The following is an 18,768-nucleotide window of genomic DNA, read 5'->3' as shown; positions in this document are numbered from 1 at the left end:
TTTTTAAACTAGTGCATATTTAGGACACATAACAATAGAAATAATGGACACTACTAAATAAAAGCACAAAGTGACAGCACAGAGACAGAAAATTTTTTAAAAAAACTCTTACATACCTGGCTGTACATGTATCTCAACATGAAGTCCATTAGGAATGATTTTCCTTTTCTAAATGCTCCAGCCACAGATACAGCAACAACCTCCTTGTCTCTGACAGCCTCTGAGAGAAGGATTCGATTTAGTGCAGTTTCATCTAACTCAAAAGAATGATGGTCTTTGACAACAAGGACTTGGACTGGTCCTGCCTTTTTCACTGGTTCCTCCTCTTCTGAGCTCCATTCATTTGTCTTTTCTGAAAACCCACCTGTTGAATATAATAGCAATTGTGTCAGGTAATCATTTCAAAATACCAAGAGAGTATATGTACCTCTCAGCTCTCAAACATCTGAAACAGGAACAGAGTTGAATTAGAAATACTCCTTTTAAATGACATGTTAATGTCATTCACATCATATCTCAGAAACATTTACATCTGGTCTTTCTGATTATGTGACCAAATAAAACAATTTTCGTTTCAAAACAGTTCTACATCAGTGCAGAGATTTCTGTTTGCAGAGTGAAAAAATCAAAACAAAGGAGTCTACTTTTAAGAAAGAGAAATAAAATGGCTTTAGTAGATACTTTCTTCATCTCCTAGGAATAAGTTTAGTTATTCAGATGAAAGAGCCTTGTAAAATATTTTAGAGCTACACATACATAGGAGGAAATACATAAAAGGACTCAATCACATATTCTTGAAACTGGAATAAATCTCTAATGCAACTAGTTCAGCTCCCTCCAATGTATGCATCCCATCTACAAAATCCCAGACTCTTAATTGTCTAAAGCAGTGGTTCTCAACCTTCTGGCCCTTTAAATACAGTTCCTCATGTTGTGACCCAACCATAAAATTATTTTCGTTGCTACTTCATAACTGTAATGTTGCTACTGTTATGAATCGTAATGTAAATATCTGATATGCAGGATGGTCTTAGGCGACCCCTGTGAAAGGGCCGTTCAACCACCAAAGGGGTTGCAACCCACAGGTTGAGAACCGTTGGTCTAAAGTTATAACTCATAGTAATGGAAATGACAGAGAATTGATTGGGTAGGGCCAGATTACAGAAGATCTTCCATGGCAAAGAGCCTGGAAATAATTCGATAAAAAATAAGAAACTTTTGAAAGTTACTTTATGTGGAAATCTTACAAAAAATGATGTGAACCTAGGAAATTACTAAATCTCTCAGCTTCTTCATCTGTAAAATGGAAACTACTCATAGTACCTATTCAATAGGGTTGTTATAAAGATCAAGGGAGTTACTATGTAAAGTGCTGAGAACAGTGCTGTCACATAGCAAACTTTAAAGGCTGATTGCCGGGAGCCGGTCCATGCTTGCTGTTTCAAGGGACCTGGCATATATGGCATACTGTTCTTAATATGTTTGCTCACCTTCTTGGCACTATGTGTTTTAACCAAGGTCTCTGAGAAAGGTTGTTTCCCCAGGTAGGGATTTTCCCCTGAAGTTAGGGAGGGAATAAAACCTCTTAACTAGTGCCAGGTGGGTAATTAATCACTTTAACTACGAACAATCATGCTTAAGCTACATAATCTTTACTCCCTGGAATGGAGATAAGAAACGCCCTAACCTTTGTAATAGAGATTGATAGGATTGAATCAACTGGTATAAATACAGATGTAATAAGACAGCAAGACACAGAACTTAGAATACAGAACCAAGAGAGACAGAACCTAGGCACAGAACCTACACAGAACGTTCTCTAGAGACAGAAGAACTTTGCTGGAGAGAACATGGCAAAAGATCCTGGACAGAAACTGGCCTCAGAACCTAGAGACAGAACCTAGCGAGAGAACATGGCAAAAGATCCTGGACTGAACCTGACTACAGAAATTGGCAAAAGAACCTGACTAGAACCTGGTGACTGAAGCTGGCTGGAGAACCTGGACAGAACCTGGCTGGAGAACCTAGCAAGAGAACATGGACACAGAACCTGGCTGGAGATCCTAACCAGAACTTCGCTGGAGATCCAGACCAGAACTTGGATGGAGATCCTGGCTAGAGATCCTGGCTAGGCTGCTGATCAACTGAACGCTGTCTCCGTGTCATTCTTCCTTCTTCGCCGACTCCGTCCACACCTTTGGGGACCCCTGGACCTGCTGGGGTTGGACCCCGGCAGCTGATAGCTCATTAGCTATCATCATCATCACCACCACTACTACCTTTGGACTACGGGCTGATTTAAGTATTCCTTCAAGAAGTTCTGCATACTTTCTATAAATGTATGTGTGTGTATATGTCTGTATGCACTTCCGTGTTTTCTGAGTTTTCTATTAAATGATCAGAAATGCTATTTTTGAGATTAACTTTTAGAATTCATCCTTAATATACAAGAATTTTGGAACCCTGGGCCTTGGCATTTGTGGTAAATTACAAAACAACCTCAATGTGTCAAGTGACACATTCTTATATCCGCTGCCTTTGTGACTTTATAATGTGCTCCTGCTTTGACTCAGGTCAGCCACATGATTTCCTGTAGCAGGCATGCCTCTACCATGCACCATGAGAATATTCCTAGACTAATATGATTGTTGCAGGATGAGAGTCACTTGGAATAGGAGCAAACTGTCCAGTCCCAGCCACACCCTGCAACAAACTAACCCTCATTGATGTGAGGTAGCAAGCCAACATCAACAGAGTTGCCTAACACACATTTCAACATGTGATCAATAAATACTGTTCTATGCCTCTGAGGTTTTGTGATTGTTTATCATGCAGCATAACAGGCAATAAACAACTAATACAGCCTATAACTCCTTCCTTTAGAAAGGCAGTACAGTGTGGTGGTTAAAAACACAGTCTGGTTAAAAACGGGACTGTTGAGATTCAAATCAAGGCCTCCTCACTTTTTAGCTGAGTAACCATAGGCAAGTTGTTTAACCTCTATGTGTCTACCTCATAAGGTTGTTGTAAATTAATATATGCATATAACACACTGAGACCAGTGGCTGGTACATAGTAAATGCTATTAGTATTATTGTAGATTTAGGAAAGTTAAAGCCAAAGATGTAACTGACCTTGCTCAGAAAAGGAAATAGAATTTCTGTATCAGGCCATCTACCATGGATACCTTCTTGTGTTATTTGTTTATTCCTTTAAACAATTTATCAAGGTATTTATTATCTGTATTTTTGACACATGAGAAAATTAAGAATTAGATAAATAACTTTCCCAAGATCAGACCCACTAACAAATGATATATCCAAGTTCACACAGTTAATAGCTGTCAATTTAGGACTAGAACCCAGGTTTAAAAACACATAAATCTAAACACATAAGAAGACAGTAGTGCAAGAAATGAGGGACAAATAGCTATAAGACATAAAGAAAACAAACAGTAAATGGCAGAAGTAAATCCCTCCTTATCAGTGATTACATTAAATGTAAATGGATTCAACTCTAATCAAAGACAGAGAATGGCAGAATGGATAAAACAACAACAACAACATGATCCAACTACAGGCTGTCTACAAGAGATTCACTCTAGATCCAAAACACAAACAGGTTGAAAGTGAAAGAATGGAAAAATATATTCAATGCAAATGGTAACCAAAAGGAAATAGGAGTGGCTATACTTATATCAGACAAAATAGACTTTAAGTAAAAAAGGTTACAAGAAACAAAGAAGAACATTATATATTAAAAGTTTCAACACAGCAAGAACATATAACAGTTATAAACATTTATGCAGCCAATAGCAGGCCATCAAAATATGTGAAGCAAAAATTGGAGACTTCAATACCCATGCTCAATAATGGATAGAAGGACCAGATAGGCAACAAGCAAGAAAATAGAATCAACTACATAATAATCAATTAGATCTAACAGACATATACAGGACGACAATGGAGTACACATTCTCCTCAATTGCAAATGGAGCATTCTCCAGGATAGAATCTATGTTAGGTTCAAAATTAAGTCTCAATAAGTTTTTAAAAGATAGATATAATACAACATATCTTCTTTAACTGCAAAGAGATAAAGGTAGAAGTCAGTAATATAAGTAAAACTGGAGAATTCACAAATTGTAGAAATAATACAATAGACTCATAAACAATAAATGGATCAAAAGAGAAATCAGGATATGAAATGCAAATCAAGACCACAATAAGATACCATTTCACACCCATTAGGTTGGCTACTATAAAAATAAAATAAAATCAGAAAATAAGACGTGTTGGCAATAATTTAGAAAAATTTCACTGTTAGTGGGAATGGAAAATGGGGCAATCACAATGGAATACAGTATGGTGGTTCCTCAAAAAAATTAAAAACAGAATTACCATGTGATTCAGCAATTCTACTTCTAGGCATATACTCAAAGAATTTAAAGCAGGGTCTTAAAGAGATATTTGTACACCTATGTTTATAACAGCATTATTCACAATTGCTAAAACATGGAAGCAAACCAAGTGTTTATCAACAGATAAATGGATAAGCAAAGTGGTGTGTGTGTGTGTGTGTGTGTGTGTGTGTGTGTGTGTAATGGAATGTTATTCAGCCTTAAAAAGGAAGAAATTCTGACATATGCCACAACATGGATGAACTTTGAGGGCATTATGTTAAGTGAATTAACCCAGTCATAAAAAGACAAATACACTACTGTATGAGTCTACTTATGTGAGATTCTTAGAATAGTCAATAACATGGAGAGAGAAAATAGAATGGAGGTTGCCAAAGTCTAGGAGAAAAAGGGAATGGGGACTTAGTGTTCCATGACATAGACGTTTTGTAAGATGAAAAGAGTTCTGGAGATGGATGCTGGTAGCTGGTTGTACAACCACATGAATGTAGTTAATATCACTCAACTTTACACTTAAAAATGGTTAAGATGGTAATGTCATGTTATGTGTACTTTACCACAATAAAAAATGTAAAAAAGATATATACAAATTTAAAACTAAGTATTATAGAATATTTTATAACGTTGAGGTAGGGGGAAGATTTGTTAAATTATAAAGAGTACAGCCGAAACCGGTTTGGCTCTGTGGATAGAGCGTCGGCCTGCGGACTGAAAGGTCCCAGGTTCGATTCTAGTCAAGGGCACGTACCTGGGTTGCGGGCACATCCCCAGTAGGAGGTGTGCAAGAGGCGGCTGATCGATGTTTCTCTCTCATCGATGTTTCTGACTCTCTATCTCTCTCCCTTCCTCTCTGTGAAAAATCAATAAAATATATTAAAAAAAAAAAAGAGTACAAGCCATAAAGGAAAATATTAAGTGGAGTACTTTTAAATATAAAATTTCTGTTTCTTAAAATATACCATTAAGAGAGCAAAGTCAGCCCTAGCTGGTTTGGCTCAGTGGATAGAGCATTGGCCTGCAGACTGAAGGGTTCCAGGTTTGATTCCAGTCAAAGGCACATGCCCAGGTTGCAGGCTCCTCCCTGGCCCAGGCCCTGGTCAGGGCTCGTGCAGGAGGCAACCAATCCATGTGTTTCTCTCACATTGATATTTCTCTCTGTCTTTCCCTCTCTCTTCTACTCTCTCTTAAAATCAATGGAAATATCCTCAGGCGAGGATTAAAAAAAATAATAAAGAGGGGCACATAGTTGTGTCAAAATATTGATAAAGTATATTTCTTCAGCCAGGGAAGGAGGATATAGGTGCTCACTATCATTCTTTTTAAAACTCAGCATCGCCCTAACCGGTCTGGCTCAGTGGATAGAGCGTCAGCCTGCGGACTGAAGGGTCCCAGGTTTGATTCCGGTCAAGGACATGTACCTTGGCTGTGGGCACATCCCCATTGGGGAGTGTGCAGGAGGCGGCTGATCGATGTTTCTCGCTCATCGATGCTTCTAACTCTCTATCCTTCTCCCTTCCTCTCTGTAAAAAAATCAATAAAATATATTTTAAAAAAAAACAAAACTCAGCATCTGTGTTTTATTTGTTCTTTAGTAAATAGATATTTTTCATAAGAATTTGTATATAAAAGAGGAAGAGTTTCTAAATTTAAAAATATCCCAACTTTTTAGTGACTAAAAGTAACAGTGGATCATTTCCCTGAGGCTTACTTTCCTCATAATTACAGGTTCTACTTACAGTCTACTTACATTGGTTCTACAGATAATAAATACTGCAGGATTTGAAATAAAGCAAAGCTATAAGCCAGGAGACATCAAGACAATGTATAAGCAAAAACAAGAAAAAAAGAAAGAAAGAGAGAGAGAGAGAGAAAGGAAAGAAGGAAGGAAGGAAGGAAGGAAGGAAGGAAGGAAGGAAGGAAGGAAGGGAGGGAGGGAGAAAGAAAGGGAGGGAGGAAGGGACAAGGCAATAAGCAGATACAAAGTATAATCTATATATATAAAAGCCTAATATGCAAATTATCCCCTCGGGAGTTTGACCAAGAGACTGGGAGTTCGATTGCTTGCTATGCCATGTGCCTTGCTATAGAGGCATGGAACAAAGGAAGGCCCCAGCCAGCAGCCGGGGAAAGGAGGCCCCAGCCAGCAGTCAAAAGGCCTCAATGGCCCTGATCACCAGCCAGGTCTAGGGACCCTACCCATGCCCAAATTTCGTGCACCGGGCCTCTAGTACACACACACACACACACACACACACACACACACACACACGAAAATGTGTTTGAAAAAAGAAGTAGAGAAAGAAAATTAAATTAGAAAAATGGGGAGAGAGAGTCTGTAGGGAAGAAGTACATATATAACCCATTAGAAATTTTATTTTGTTTCAGGAGGAATACATATCTAGAAAATGAGGCAAGTGAAAGGAACTAGTAGTCTAATTTCATAAAAAAATATAATACATCCAATGGGAAAAGAAAGATCAGAAGGTAACTATACTATACTCAAGATTGTATTTATACTTTTCCCAAGGAAGATAAGCAAACAGGTACATGAAAGATGGTACTCAACATCACTAGTCATTAAGGAAATTAAAATGACAATGAAATACCACCTCTTGCCTATTAGAACAGTCATCAAAAAGATGAGAGGCCGAAACCGGTTTGGCTCAGTGGATAGAGCGTCAGCCTGCAGACTGAAAAGGTCCCGGGTTCGATTCCGGTCAAGGGCATGTACCTGGGTTGCGGGCACATCCCCAGTGGGGGGTGTGCAGGAGGCAGCTGATCGATGTTTCTCTCTCATCGATGTTTCTAACTATCTATCTCTCTTCCTTCCTCTCTGTGAAAAATCAATAAAATATATTTAAAAAAAAAAAAAAAAAGATGAGAGATGCCCTAACTGGTTTGGCTCAGTGAATAGAGCATCGGCCTGCAGACTGAAGGGTCCCAGGTTCAATTCCAGTCAAGGGCATGTACCTTGGTTGCAGGCACATCCCCAGTAGGAGGTGTGCAGGAGGCAGCTGATCAATGTTTCTCTCCCATCAATGTTTCTAACTCTCTCTCTCTCTCTCTTCTTCTCTATAAAAAAATCAATAAAATATATATTTTTTTAAAAGATGAGAGATGACATGTGCTGGTGAGGAGATAGAGAAAAGGGAACCATGTGCACTGTAAGTGGAATTATACATTGGTATAGCCCAGCCGTGGGCAAACTACGGCCCGTGGGCCTGATCCGGCCCATCTGAAATGAATAAAACGATTGAAAAAAAAGACCGTACCCTTTTATGTAATGATGTTTACTTTGAATTTATATTAGTTCACACAAACACTCCATCCATGCTTTTGTTCCGGCCCTCCGGTCCAGTTTAAGAACCCATTGTGGCCCTCGAGTCAAAAAGTTTGCTCACCCCTGGTATAGCCACTATGGAAAACTGTATAGAGATTTCTAAAAAAAAACTGAAAATAGATCTAGTTAAAAATATGATCCAGCAATTTTATTCTAGGACTATATCCTAAGGAAATGAAAACACTAACTCAAGAGATATCTGTTCTCCCATGTTCATAGCACCATTATTTACAACAGTGAAGACATGGAAATAATATTCTAAGTATCCATTGATGGATAATGGATAAAAATGTTGCCATATACATGTGAATATTATTCAGTTATAGAAAACAAGGATGGATCTTGAAGGCATTATGCTAGGTGAAATAAGTCAGACAAAGATAAATACTGTATCATCTCACTTATATGTGGAATCTAACCAACCAACCAACCAATAAAACTACCAAATTCATAGAAAAAGAGACCAGATTTGTAATTACCAAAGGTGAGGGGTTTCGGGGAGCGGGTATTGGAGGAAGTTAGTCAAAAGGTACAAACTTCCATTTACAAGATAAGTAAGTACTAAGGATGTGATGTATAACATGGTGACTATATTTAACATTGTTGTATGATATATGTATAACAAAGTTAAGAGAGTAGATACTAAGAGTTCTCATCACAAGGAGAACATATTTTTCTTTTCTTGTTATTGTATCTATATGAGATGATGGATATGGTAATCATTTCATGATATATGTAAATAAAACCATCATACCACACACCTTAAACCTATATAGTGATGTCAATTATTTCTCAATAAAACTGGAAAAAATGTTTTTAACCTTTCCTCAAAAAACAGAAACCTAAAAATTAATTGTAACAAATAGACATTTGCTACACATACTGTGCAGCTAAGATAGTTTTTTCTTCTTGGGCCAGGAAAAGCTGACATTTTAGTGCAAATATTATTTTTCTAAAGCAATATTGCAAAGACAGTTTCTGTTACATTGTGGAAAACTCAAATTCCTATGTGGTATCCCAAGTTTTTAACCAACTGTAATTACAAAAGCAAATAAGCAAAAAAGAGTGCACTTCTGTTTTGTTTCTGGTAGTACTTAAGCTCTAAACCCAACACTGAAAGACTGCTTTCTGGGCTATTGCCTCCTGATACTCATCTGTTCCCATTACTTTTCACACTAGCACATTCTTTGCCTTCTTTTCTAGTCCAAGGCGATCAAATTTATAGAGCCTTGATCTCTTATACCAGCTTACACCTGGATAGGCTTAGTGTGGCCCATTTTGGCATACTATTTTAGTTCCTTGTCCCCATCACATGGATTGGAGAAGCAAACAACTCTCAATTTCTATCTTAGGTCTATAATTTATAAATTATGGAACCTCTGGCAAGCAACTCATGATGAGTCTCAGATTCCTTATATATTAAAAAAAGGATAATCCCTATCTTTGAAGAGTTAATTTTTAAAAGCTTAAATTTATTCAAATTTTAGTTCAGTGTAGATTTAGGTACAGGTGGTGGGATTCTCATTCCTACTCACAAACCTGCTTACCAGTTGTACCTGTGGATATGATCCTCAAATATCACCCCCAATTCTGGATGTCAGCAGAGATGCTTTTCTGCTTTCTAGCTCCCATGGCCCATGTAGACCTAACAGGTCTCTGACCGCTCAGATAATAATAAACCTGTTACATGGTCCTATAGGATCCTTATCTAAATTTTAGGTCTCCTGTACCGATTTTACAAATATATCTCTTGCCTTTTTCTTAGAAATCACTATATTGTCCAATTCTGGATAGTCTACCTTTGCCCTCTGGTCTTGACTTCCTAACTTGTCTGGGAAATATTTATCTAGATAGATGATAAGGTCAGTCTTTTATAGCTACCACCTGAGTTTTTTCTCACCAGTGACCTCTGGCTTCTACAAAGACCTAGTCTCTCTATTCCCCTGACACCATGCCCAATATCTTATAAAACATTCCACAGCATCATGTTACAGAAAATAAATTAGAAGACAACCCTAGGTTCTAATCTTAGTCCTCCAATTTGCCAAACATGTGACTTTCACCAAGTTATTTACCCAATGGGAGACTCAATTTTTTCATTTGCAAAACAGGGAACATGTCCTGCAAACTTAAGAGACTAAAGATCAAATGCAATAATGCATTTGTGCCTTGAAAACTGTAGTTCTGTATAATGCAGAAGGTATTATCTCAACAAAGAGGCAGTATAGCATAGTGGCAAAGATATTGAAGTCTAACTGCCAGAGTTGGAATCTTGGCTCCATCATTTACCTTTTCAAATGTAACATAAGGATTATAGTACCTACCTCATTGATATTAGCTCAATGATATTAGCTATTATTGGTATTATTAAATGTCTACTATGTGTTAGGCATTCTACTAGGTGCTGGTAATAAAATGGAGTCAAGACAGATATGACTAATACTCTGCCAAAAACCTCTATCTCCTACTCCATATGTCACATTTTCTAAATCATTTATGTCATATATACTTTACAGCAAAGAAAAATCTGAGCAGTAAAGCATTTCTATGGAGCTTTAAGATAAGACTCCACAACTCCACTAATTCTTTTATGTGAACATTTCCAATGAACACACAGTGACTCTAGTATTATTTTCCTAATTCATCACTTGAGTTGAAACTCTCGTGGTGTCTTCTGGGTGAACTGTTTGGGATATGATTCTATCAAATATAAATAAACAATTATAGTGTTTCTGAAAGTAACATCCAAAGATCACCTACTTCTCAATCACCTAAGATGCTAATTAAAAGGCAGATTCTTGGACCCCATTTCAAAAGCTTTGGCTGGAAAATATGGGAATCTGCATGTCTAATAAGTTCCCAATGTGATTTTAATGAAAATCCCATTTTAGAAACACATTCCCAAGAGAGAAAAAAAACCTCCACTAAATAAGAAATCTGTAACCAAAGGAAATACTGAAGAATAATGATCCAAAGCTTTGTGAAAGAGAAAAATTTTAATCCTCACCATAAATTTTCACATGCCTGTCTCCAAACAGGGTGGAGTCAACAATGCACAAAGATCAAGACCAAAACTGACTTGAACATGCATCCCTTAACTGTGAGTGTTCAAGCACATCTTACTCTAGAAGCCAAGGGGAGGGAGGGTGGAAAGGAGACACTGAAAAAGCTTACCTGTATATCAGAAGAAGCAAAGAAAACAGTGTTATGGCAATGGTCACACCTACTAAATTAGGGTTTGGTGACCTCAGTAAAACGGAACCACTTTCTTTTAAACTCAGACAACTACAAATAGACCTCCCTGCTACCAACTCCCCATATCTACCACAAACCTTGAATAATCTCTCATATGTAAACCTTTTCTACTGGGATTTAAGCTGGTCCTGTGACCAATCTGAGCAAGGAGAAATATGGCTTTTTTATAAAAGTACACTGAAATAACCAATTAAAATTAAAATTTATACCTCTTGGTCTGATTGACAGTTATAGATCTTACTGAGATATGGAAGATAATCAAGAAGCTCTGAATATCTAGTGGGTATAAAGTTTCCAAATAATAATTCAAAACTCATGAACAACATATGTCTCTACCCATCAAGCCACAGTAGCCTAAGATCTGCTCTGGTTCATAGAATAAAATGCCCTATAAGGCTTTAGTTCCTAATGTGATAGCGTGTTTAGTACCGAGACTGGAAGAAATTGGATGCCCAAGGCAGAAAAAGATGCCCAACCTGCTCACACTAAGCATCTTAAATCAAGTCGAGCAGCAGAGCAGGCGGGCGGGGCCGAGATTTCTCCTGCATCACTGCGCTTGCTCTTCTCCGCTTGCGTGAGCACCGCCCACCCACTCACAGCGTGAACCCACTGGGCCTAGCCTCTCCTTCCCCCTCCCCTCGGCCTGGTGCTGAATCATGAGCCCAATCATGAGCCCAATATCTCCGAACGGTAAAATCAAAGAACAATGCCACTCTGAATGGGGTACCAGGTTGGGGTGGGGCAGAAGGCTGGAAACCACAACTTTCCTTTCCTCTCCCCAAATTCCCCACCCAACCCCCAAATTAAAAATGAGCACTGCAGCGGGGGGCACTCCCAAGCGGGCGTCCCTTCTCTGTTGCTCAGGTCTGCAACGCTCTCACTGGGCCGGCAAGCTCCCTGCTTCATTGTTCCCACAGCCCGCTGGGAGCCCGCACCGAGGAGAGCTCGCCGCTCCCTGGAAGAGGGGGGTTGAGGATCCCCTATCCCTTACTCCTCTCCACGGAGTAACAACAGGCCCCTTCCCACCCTCATCTCCTTCCTGCCAACCTATCTCTAAAGCGGAACCAGGCAGTCTCAGGGAGGTGAGGGGTCGGTGCTGTCCAAATGCTGGGAAGAGGTAGACTACGGAGACGGGAGAAACAGGCGGCTCTGGCTGCATGAGACCGCAGCCCTCACCTACGGCACGCAGTTACCTGGATACCGCTCTGCCATGGTTCCTCTGGCCCGACAGGGAGCAGCTCGGCCGACTCCCAGCCCTGGATGCTGGTGCCCCGTAGTCCTTGGCCCTCCTCCTCCCCAGAAGCGGAAAGTAGAGGGCCCCCGTGCAGGCAGCAGAAGTCACCACATTCTACTCACCCCAACTATTTCTGTCCTTTTGGATCTTGGCCATGGTGGTCCAGGGACTGGTGGCAGTGAGGCGCTGTCACCGCGCTCGCTCTTCTCCTGGGCCCCAGGTTGCTGGCAGTGGGAGGCTCTGTGCCCGCGCTGGGCGCAGTATGCTCAGACTCTGAGGATGTTGCTGTGGCGCTGGTGGGAAGGAGAAGGGAGGAGGAAACGGATGAACCAAGCTCAGCATCACAAGCCCGAATTCACACAAATATCAGCGTCACACCCTCCCTACCTCTGCCCACCCCCAGAGCGTGAAGACAGTGACAGACGATGTGCTGTAACATTTTCTGTGGAAAACACACATAAACAAACAGCACCCCCTCACACTCACTCTCAAAGAATTTAACAGCATTATCTGGTCACAGAAATACACAAACCAATATACTGTATTATGCTGGATGTTCAAATACCTGTTTTCTAGAACAGTTAACATTAGTACAAACATGGTGGCAACATTTATGTAGCTAAAAAAGTTAAAATAATCCTAATTTTTCTACCAGGTACCATTTCCCCATAATTTAAAAGCAAGGTCATGTTAGTAAAGAGGGTATTATGCATTTTGTACCTGTCTACCGAACAAGCCTGTCTTTTAAAATTAGGATAGCAAAATTAGATCAAGAAGATCAAGATACATGAAAGCTGAAAATTCACTATAATCTGTAACTAAATGTCTAGCAGGCAAAACTTCCCACTAGATTTGTAGAGATAACGTCTGGATTTATATTGGCAAATACTTGAAGTAAAGTCACACTACAGAGTCTGGGTGAGCCTTGGCAGCCACAAAGGTTGCAAACAATTTCAAAGGGAAAGCAAAAGGCAATAAGTACTTAAAAATATACTTTCAATCTCTCTTTTTCCTTTCTTCCTCTCTGCCTACAAACTTAGTTTTCAGTATCTTAGACACACTGTGTGTGCCTTCATGCTACTTGGCCCTTGAGAGACCATCATCCCATTCCTACCTCCTCACAGTCCTCTCCTGCATTTGGTTGTTGGCCACACGTTGCATGTCAGTTTTGACCAGGAGATTGCTGCTGGCCTCTTAATTACCAGGTCCTTAGTTTCTGCTTGTTCCTCGTCAGCAACTCCTCACTCTATGTCTCTCAACATAATTTACTACGGTGTCTTCAGACAGGACCTCCATGCTGATGATTCCCAAATTTATACTTCCGGCCTTAAACTCTTTTGAGAGAGGATCATCACAATAGAGCTGAATTTATAACCGCCTGAGGTCATCTTCATTTTTTTTACTAACACGTCAAAATCAACTTGTCAAAAAACAGCCTTACCTACTACTGCCTAATTTTATGCATTCCATATTTCAGTTAATGGTTCTAGTGACCTCAGAACTGTGAACACTAGAAACCAAGTTTACATAATAGTTTTAACTATTGCATTCCCTGAACACTAATAAAACAACATAGGAAGACAGAAATTATCTCATTGCTGAACCTACAATCCAAATTCACAGTACAAAAAGAAGTGTTCTGTACTTCTTCTTGTATTATTATTATTATTATTATTATTATATTATTTTGCTATAATTCCCAGCTCACATTCTAGCATAATTATCCCTTTCAGGTGAATCCTATTTAAAAAAAAAAGGGTACAGCCCTGGATGGTGTTGCACAGAGGTTAGAGCATCAGCCTGAGAACCCAAAGGTGGCAGGTTTGAATCCAGTCAAGGGCATGTTCCTGGGTTGTAGGCTCCCTGCCCCAATTGGGGCACATGCAAGAGGAAACCAATTGATGTGTCTCCCTCATATTGATGTTTCTCTCTCTCTCCTCTAACCCCTTCTTTCCACTCTCTCTAAAATCAATGGGGAAAAATTACCCTCCAGTGAGGATTAACCAAAACAAAGAGTACAGTAGATCTACAAAAATAATTTTTCTATAATATCTATTCCTAATTGGAAAAGAAATTTATTTTTTTAAAAAACCCTTTTCCCGTTGTAATTAATAAGTAATCTGTGGGATGTAGTTGGTGACTGTGTGAATATCTTGGCCAAGAATTTTTCATTCCATGGCTGTTAGCATTCATTGATTATCCTTACCTAGATCAATTTACATTAGTAATTTAAAATGGTGTTTTTAAAATAATCACATCATTTATTTTACATTTTATATTTAGGGGAAAATATTTTAGAATATAATAGAAGTAATCCTATTTGCAGATTTTTAATATTTCCTACAACTTTTGTGATATTATACTATGTTAGTATAGTTTTGGTAATATTATTATATTTAAAATCGTATTTCTTGAAATGTTAATGTTTATTGCATATAACTATTATATTTAAAATCAGTTTTCTTGAAATATTGTATTTTGCATGTAAAAAATAAAAATACTTAAAAATATATTGCTGCAAGAGATATCTGATATTTTACTGCCTGTGTTTTCTTCTCAAATTTTTATGGTTTCCCAGCTTATATGTAAGTCTTTTATCCATTTTAAGTTTATTCTTGTGCATGGTATAAGCTGGTGGTCTAATTTCATTTTTTTATGTCCAATTTTCCCAACACCATTTATTAAAGAGACTGTCTTTAACACATTGTTTGCTCTTGCCTCCTCTGTCAAATATTAACTGACCATATGGCATGGGTTGATTTCTGGGCTTTCTGTTCTGTTCCATTTATCTATTTTTCTGTTCTTATGCCAGTACCAGGCTATTTTGATTACAATGGCTTTATAGTATAGTTTAATATCAGTTATTGTGATCCTTCCAACTTTGTTCCTCTCTCAAGATTGCTGAGGCTATTTGGATCTTTCTTGGTTTCATATAAATTTTTGGAATATTTGTAGATCTATGAAATATACCGTAGGTATTTTAATGGAATTGCATTGAACCTATAGATTACTTTGGGTAGTGTGGAGATTTTAATTATGTTAATTCTTCCAATCCATTAATACAGTATATGCTTCCACTTATTTCTATCTTCCTCAATTTCGTTCTTCAAAGTCCTATAGTTTTTTGGAGTACAAGTTTTTAACCTCCTTGGTAAAATTTATTCTTAGGTACCTTATTAATTTTGTTGCAATAGTAAATGGGTTTGTTTAGTTTCTCTTTCTGATAGTTAATTATTGGTGTATAGAAATGCCATTGAATTTCTGAATGTTAATTCTGTATTCACCTGAATACAGGATTCACCTGAAAGGGATAATTATGCTACTTTGCTGAATTTATTAGATCTAGTAGCTTTTGGGTGGAGTCTTTGGGGTTTTCTATGTGTAATATCATGTCATCTGTGAATAAAAGCATTTATGCCCTCCTTTCCAATTTGTATGCCTTTTATTTCTTCTTCTTGTCTGATTGCTGTGGCTAGTACTTCCAGTATTATGTTGAATGAAAGTAGTGAAAGCAGACATTGCCGTCTTATTTCTGATCTTAAGGGTAATGCTTTTAATTTCTGCCCATTAATTATGATGTTTGCTGTAGGGTTTTCACATATGGCCTTTATTATGTTGAGGTATGTTCCCTCTATTCCCACTTTGCTGAGAGATTTTATCATAAACTAGTGGCCCGGTGCATAGATTCGTGCACATTGAAAGGAAATTAATTAGAATATTTTAATATTGCTATTCACCCTTTCTCTATAATAGAAGTGTCAGAGATGAAAGAAAATTAGTAAAATGTACATGAAAATAATATATAAATTTATTAATAAACAATAACAATATAACAACAACAAAGACATGATATAAAAACAGCCGAAGGTGGAATCGCACGGCTCCGCAAGGAATCAGGCTCCCTCCTCGCTGGTTCTGGGGTGAGTCACCCAAAAACCACCATTGCCAAGTCACTGCAGCTCAGCAGTAAACCAGATTCAGGCCAACAGTGCCCCAGCAACAGCATAACCCATGGCTGAAGGTGGAATCGCATGGCCCTGTGAGGAATCGGGCTCCCTCTTCTCTTGTTCCAGGGTGCATCACCTGAGAACCTTGGCAGCTCCTGTGTTGAGCATCTGCCCGCTGGTGGTCAGTGCACATCATATGTACGGGCTGGCCGGATGATCAGTTAGCCTTTTATATATATAGATTAGTGCTGGATTTTGTCAAATGCTTTTTCTGCATCTATTGATATGATCATGTGGTTTTTATCCTTCATTTTGTTTATGTGGTGTATCACATTTATTGATTTGTAGATATTGTACCAATCTGCATCCCCAGAATAAATCCCTCTTGGTCATGGTGTATGATCTTTTTAATGTATTTCAAAATCTGGTTTGCTAATATTTTGTTGAGGATTTTAACATCTGTGCTCAGGGATATTGGCCTATTATTTTCTTTCTTTGTAGCATCTTTACCTGGTTTTGGAATTAGGATAATGCTGGCCTCGTAAAATGAGCTTGGGAGTTCCCTCTCCTCTTGAATTGTTTGGAATACTTTGAGGATAGGTGCTATGTTCTTCATTGAATGTTTAATAAAAGTGACCTGTGAAGTCATTCAGTCCAGTACTTTTCTTTGTTGAGAGTTTTGTTATTACTGCTTCAATCTAACTAGTTTTAATCTGTTTATTCAGATTCTCTGATTTGTCCTGAACCAGTTTTGGAAAACTGTACGGTTCTAGGAATTTATTCATTTCTTCCAGATTGTCCAATTTGTTGGCAAATAATTGTTCTGTTGTAATATTTTCTTACAATCTTTTGTATTTCTTTATAGTTAGTGTCAGATGTTACTTCTCCTCTTTCATTTCTGATTTCATTTATTTGGGTCCTCTCTCTTTTGTTCTTAGTGACTCTGGTTAAAGGTTTGTCAATCTTGGTTATCTTTTCAAAGAACCAGCTCTTGGTTTCATTGATCTTTTGTATTGTATTTTTAGACTGCATTTCATTTATTTCTGCTTTGATCTTTATTATTTCCTTTCTTCTACTCACTGTGGATGTCGTTGTTGTTTTTTCCATTCCTTTAAGTGTAAATTTAGATTGTTTATTTGATAATTTTCTTGTTTCCTGAAGTTGTTCTGGCTTCTTTAAATGAGAAAAAAAATTAGGAACCAAGATCTAGTTGCTGGCTGGAGTGTCACTGTTTCTATATTTGTACAGTAGCCCTTGTTCGAACATATTTATTTTTTAAAACCATAAATTTAATCTACTCTAAAGAAATACTTCAGAGAGTATGAAGATATATATATATATTTTACAGGGTTATTTATTGCAGCATTTTTTTTGTAATTGCAAAATACTATGAACAACTTAAATGTCCATATATAGTAGAGTGGTACACTATAACACATCTCTGCAATGGAATACTAGACAGCTGTAAAAAAGAATACAGAAGATTTTTTTATGAATTGATATAGACTGATTTCCAGAATACACTGCTAAATGGGACAAAAAACAAAGGGCAAATACTTTTCCTTCCTGTAAGGAAGAAAAGCATATGATAAAATAAATGTATCTGTTCATCTGTGCAAAAGAAACACAGGAAATTGCTAAAACAGAAACTAGAAAAAATGTTATGAAATTGTGAAATCAATTCTGCACAACTCTGTGATTATACTAAAAGTACTGAATTATACTATTTAATCTGATGAATTACATGGCAGGTGAATTGTATCTCAAGTCTTTTTTTTTAAAAAAAAAAAGGTCAAGTTCCTTTTAAATCGGAAAAAAAAGTAAAAAGAAAAGCTATTCTTCCATTTGTACTTTAGTACCCTAGACCTTCTCTCTTCCTGGCTCAACTGGGATATTACTCCATAAAGTATTCCCTCCTTCCTGTATCCCCAATTATTTTTTCTTCCATTGGTTTCTTCAGCATCTTAATTTCCCCCATCATAAGGGCTTTTTCAATCAAGAGTTCCTCAGTAGGTAATGATCCAAATTGCTCCTTCCCTCTATAGCAGTGATGGTGAACCTATGACACGCGAACTCATTTTTTTGGTTGATTTTTCTTTGTTAAATGGCATTTAAATACATAAAATAAATGTCAAAAATATAAATCTTTGTTTTACTATGGTTGCAAATATCAAAAAATTTCTATATGTGACACGGCACCAAAGTTAAATTAGGGTTTTTCAAAATGCTGACACGCCGAGCTCAAAAGGTTCGCCATCACTGCTCTATAGCAATCTTGAAAAAAATATTTCTAGCAGAATGCTTTTGGCTGTAACTCAGAATGGCTTAAACAAAAAGGACTTTTACTGTTACATAATTTTTCTTGAAGATAGGTTGGTTCTATGGTGGCTAATTCATCAGTTCGACACCATCATGGACTAAATTATTTAGGATTTAGATTTAGCTGTTGTAAAAAATAACAATGGCTTAAAACAGATATTTTTCTCATGAAATAATTTGAGCAATAAGTCATCCAGGGCTAATATACCAAGGAACCAAGCTGTGTACACTTTCTTTCATCCTCAACTTGGGA

The 18,768-nt window shown here is 37.8% G+C and overlaps 1 protein-coding gene across 2 annotated transcripts in view; it reads right to left on the bottom strand.

Moving 5' to 3' along the window:
* Window positions 1-18,768, bottom strand: part of ATL1 (atlastin GTPase 1) — a 55,071-nt gene that overhangs the window by 29,032 nt on the left and 7,271 nt on the right. For both annotated transcript variants that reach the window (XM_036306436.1, XM_036306445.1), the window contains exons 2-3: window positions 12,372-12,542; window positions 117-364 (exon numbers count right to left, since the gene is read on the bottom strand). In XM_036306436.1, the coding sequence (XP_036162329.1) occupies window positions 117-364; window positions 12,372-12,405 (282 nt within the window). In that variant the 5' untranslated portion in view covers window positions 12,406-12,542. The remainder of the gene's footprint in view (window positions 1-116; window positions 365-12,371; window positions 12,543-18,768) is intronic.

The sequence above is a fragment of the Myotis myotis genome, unplaced genomic scaffold (genome assembly GCF_014108235.1).
Source record: "Myotis myotis isolate mMyoMyo1 unplaced genomic scaffold, mMyoMyo1.p scaffold_m19_p_1, whole genome shotgun sequence".
Classification (NCBI taxonomy): Eukaryota; Metazoa; Chordata; class Mammalia; order Chiroptera; family Vespertilionidae; genus Myotis; species Myotis myotis.
This window is presented reverse-complemented; position numbering and strand designations above follow the sequence as displayed.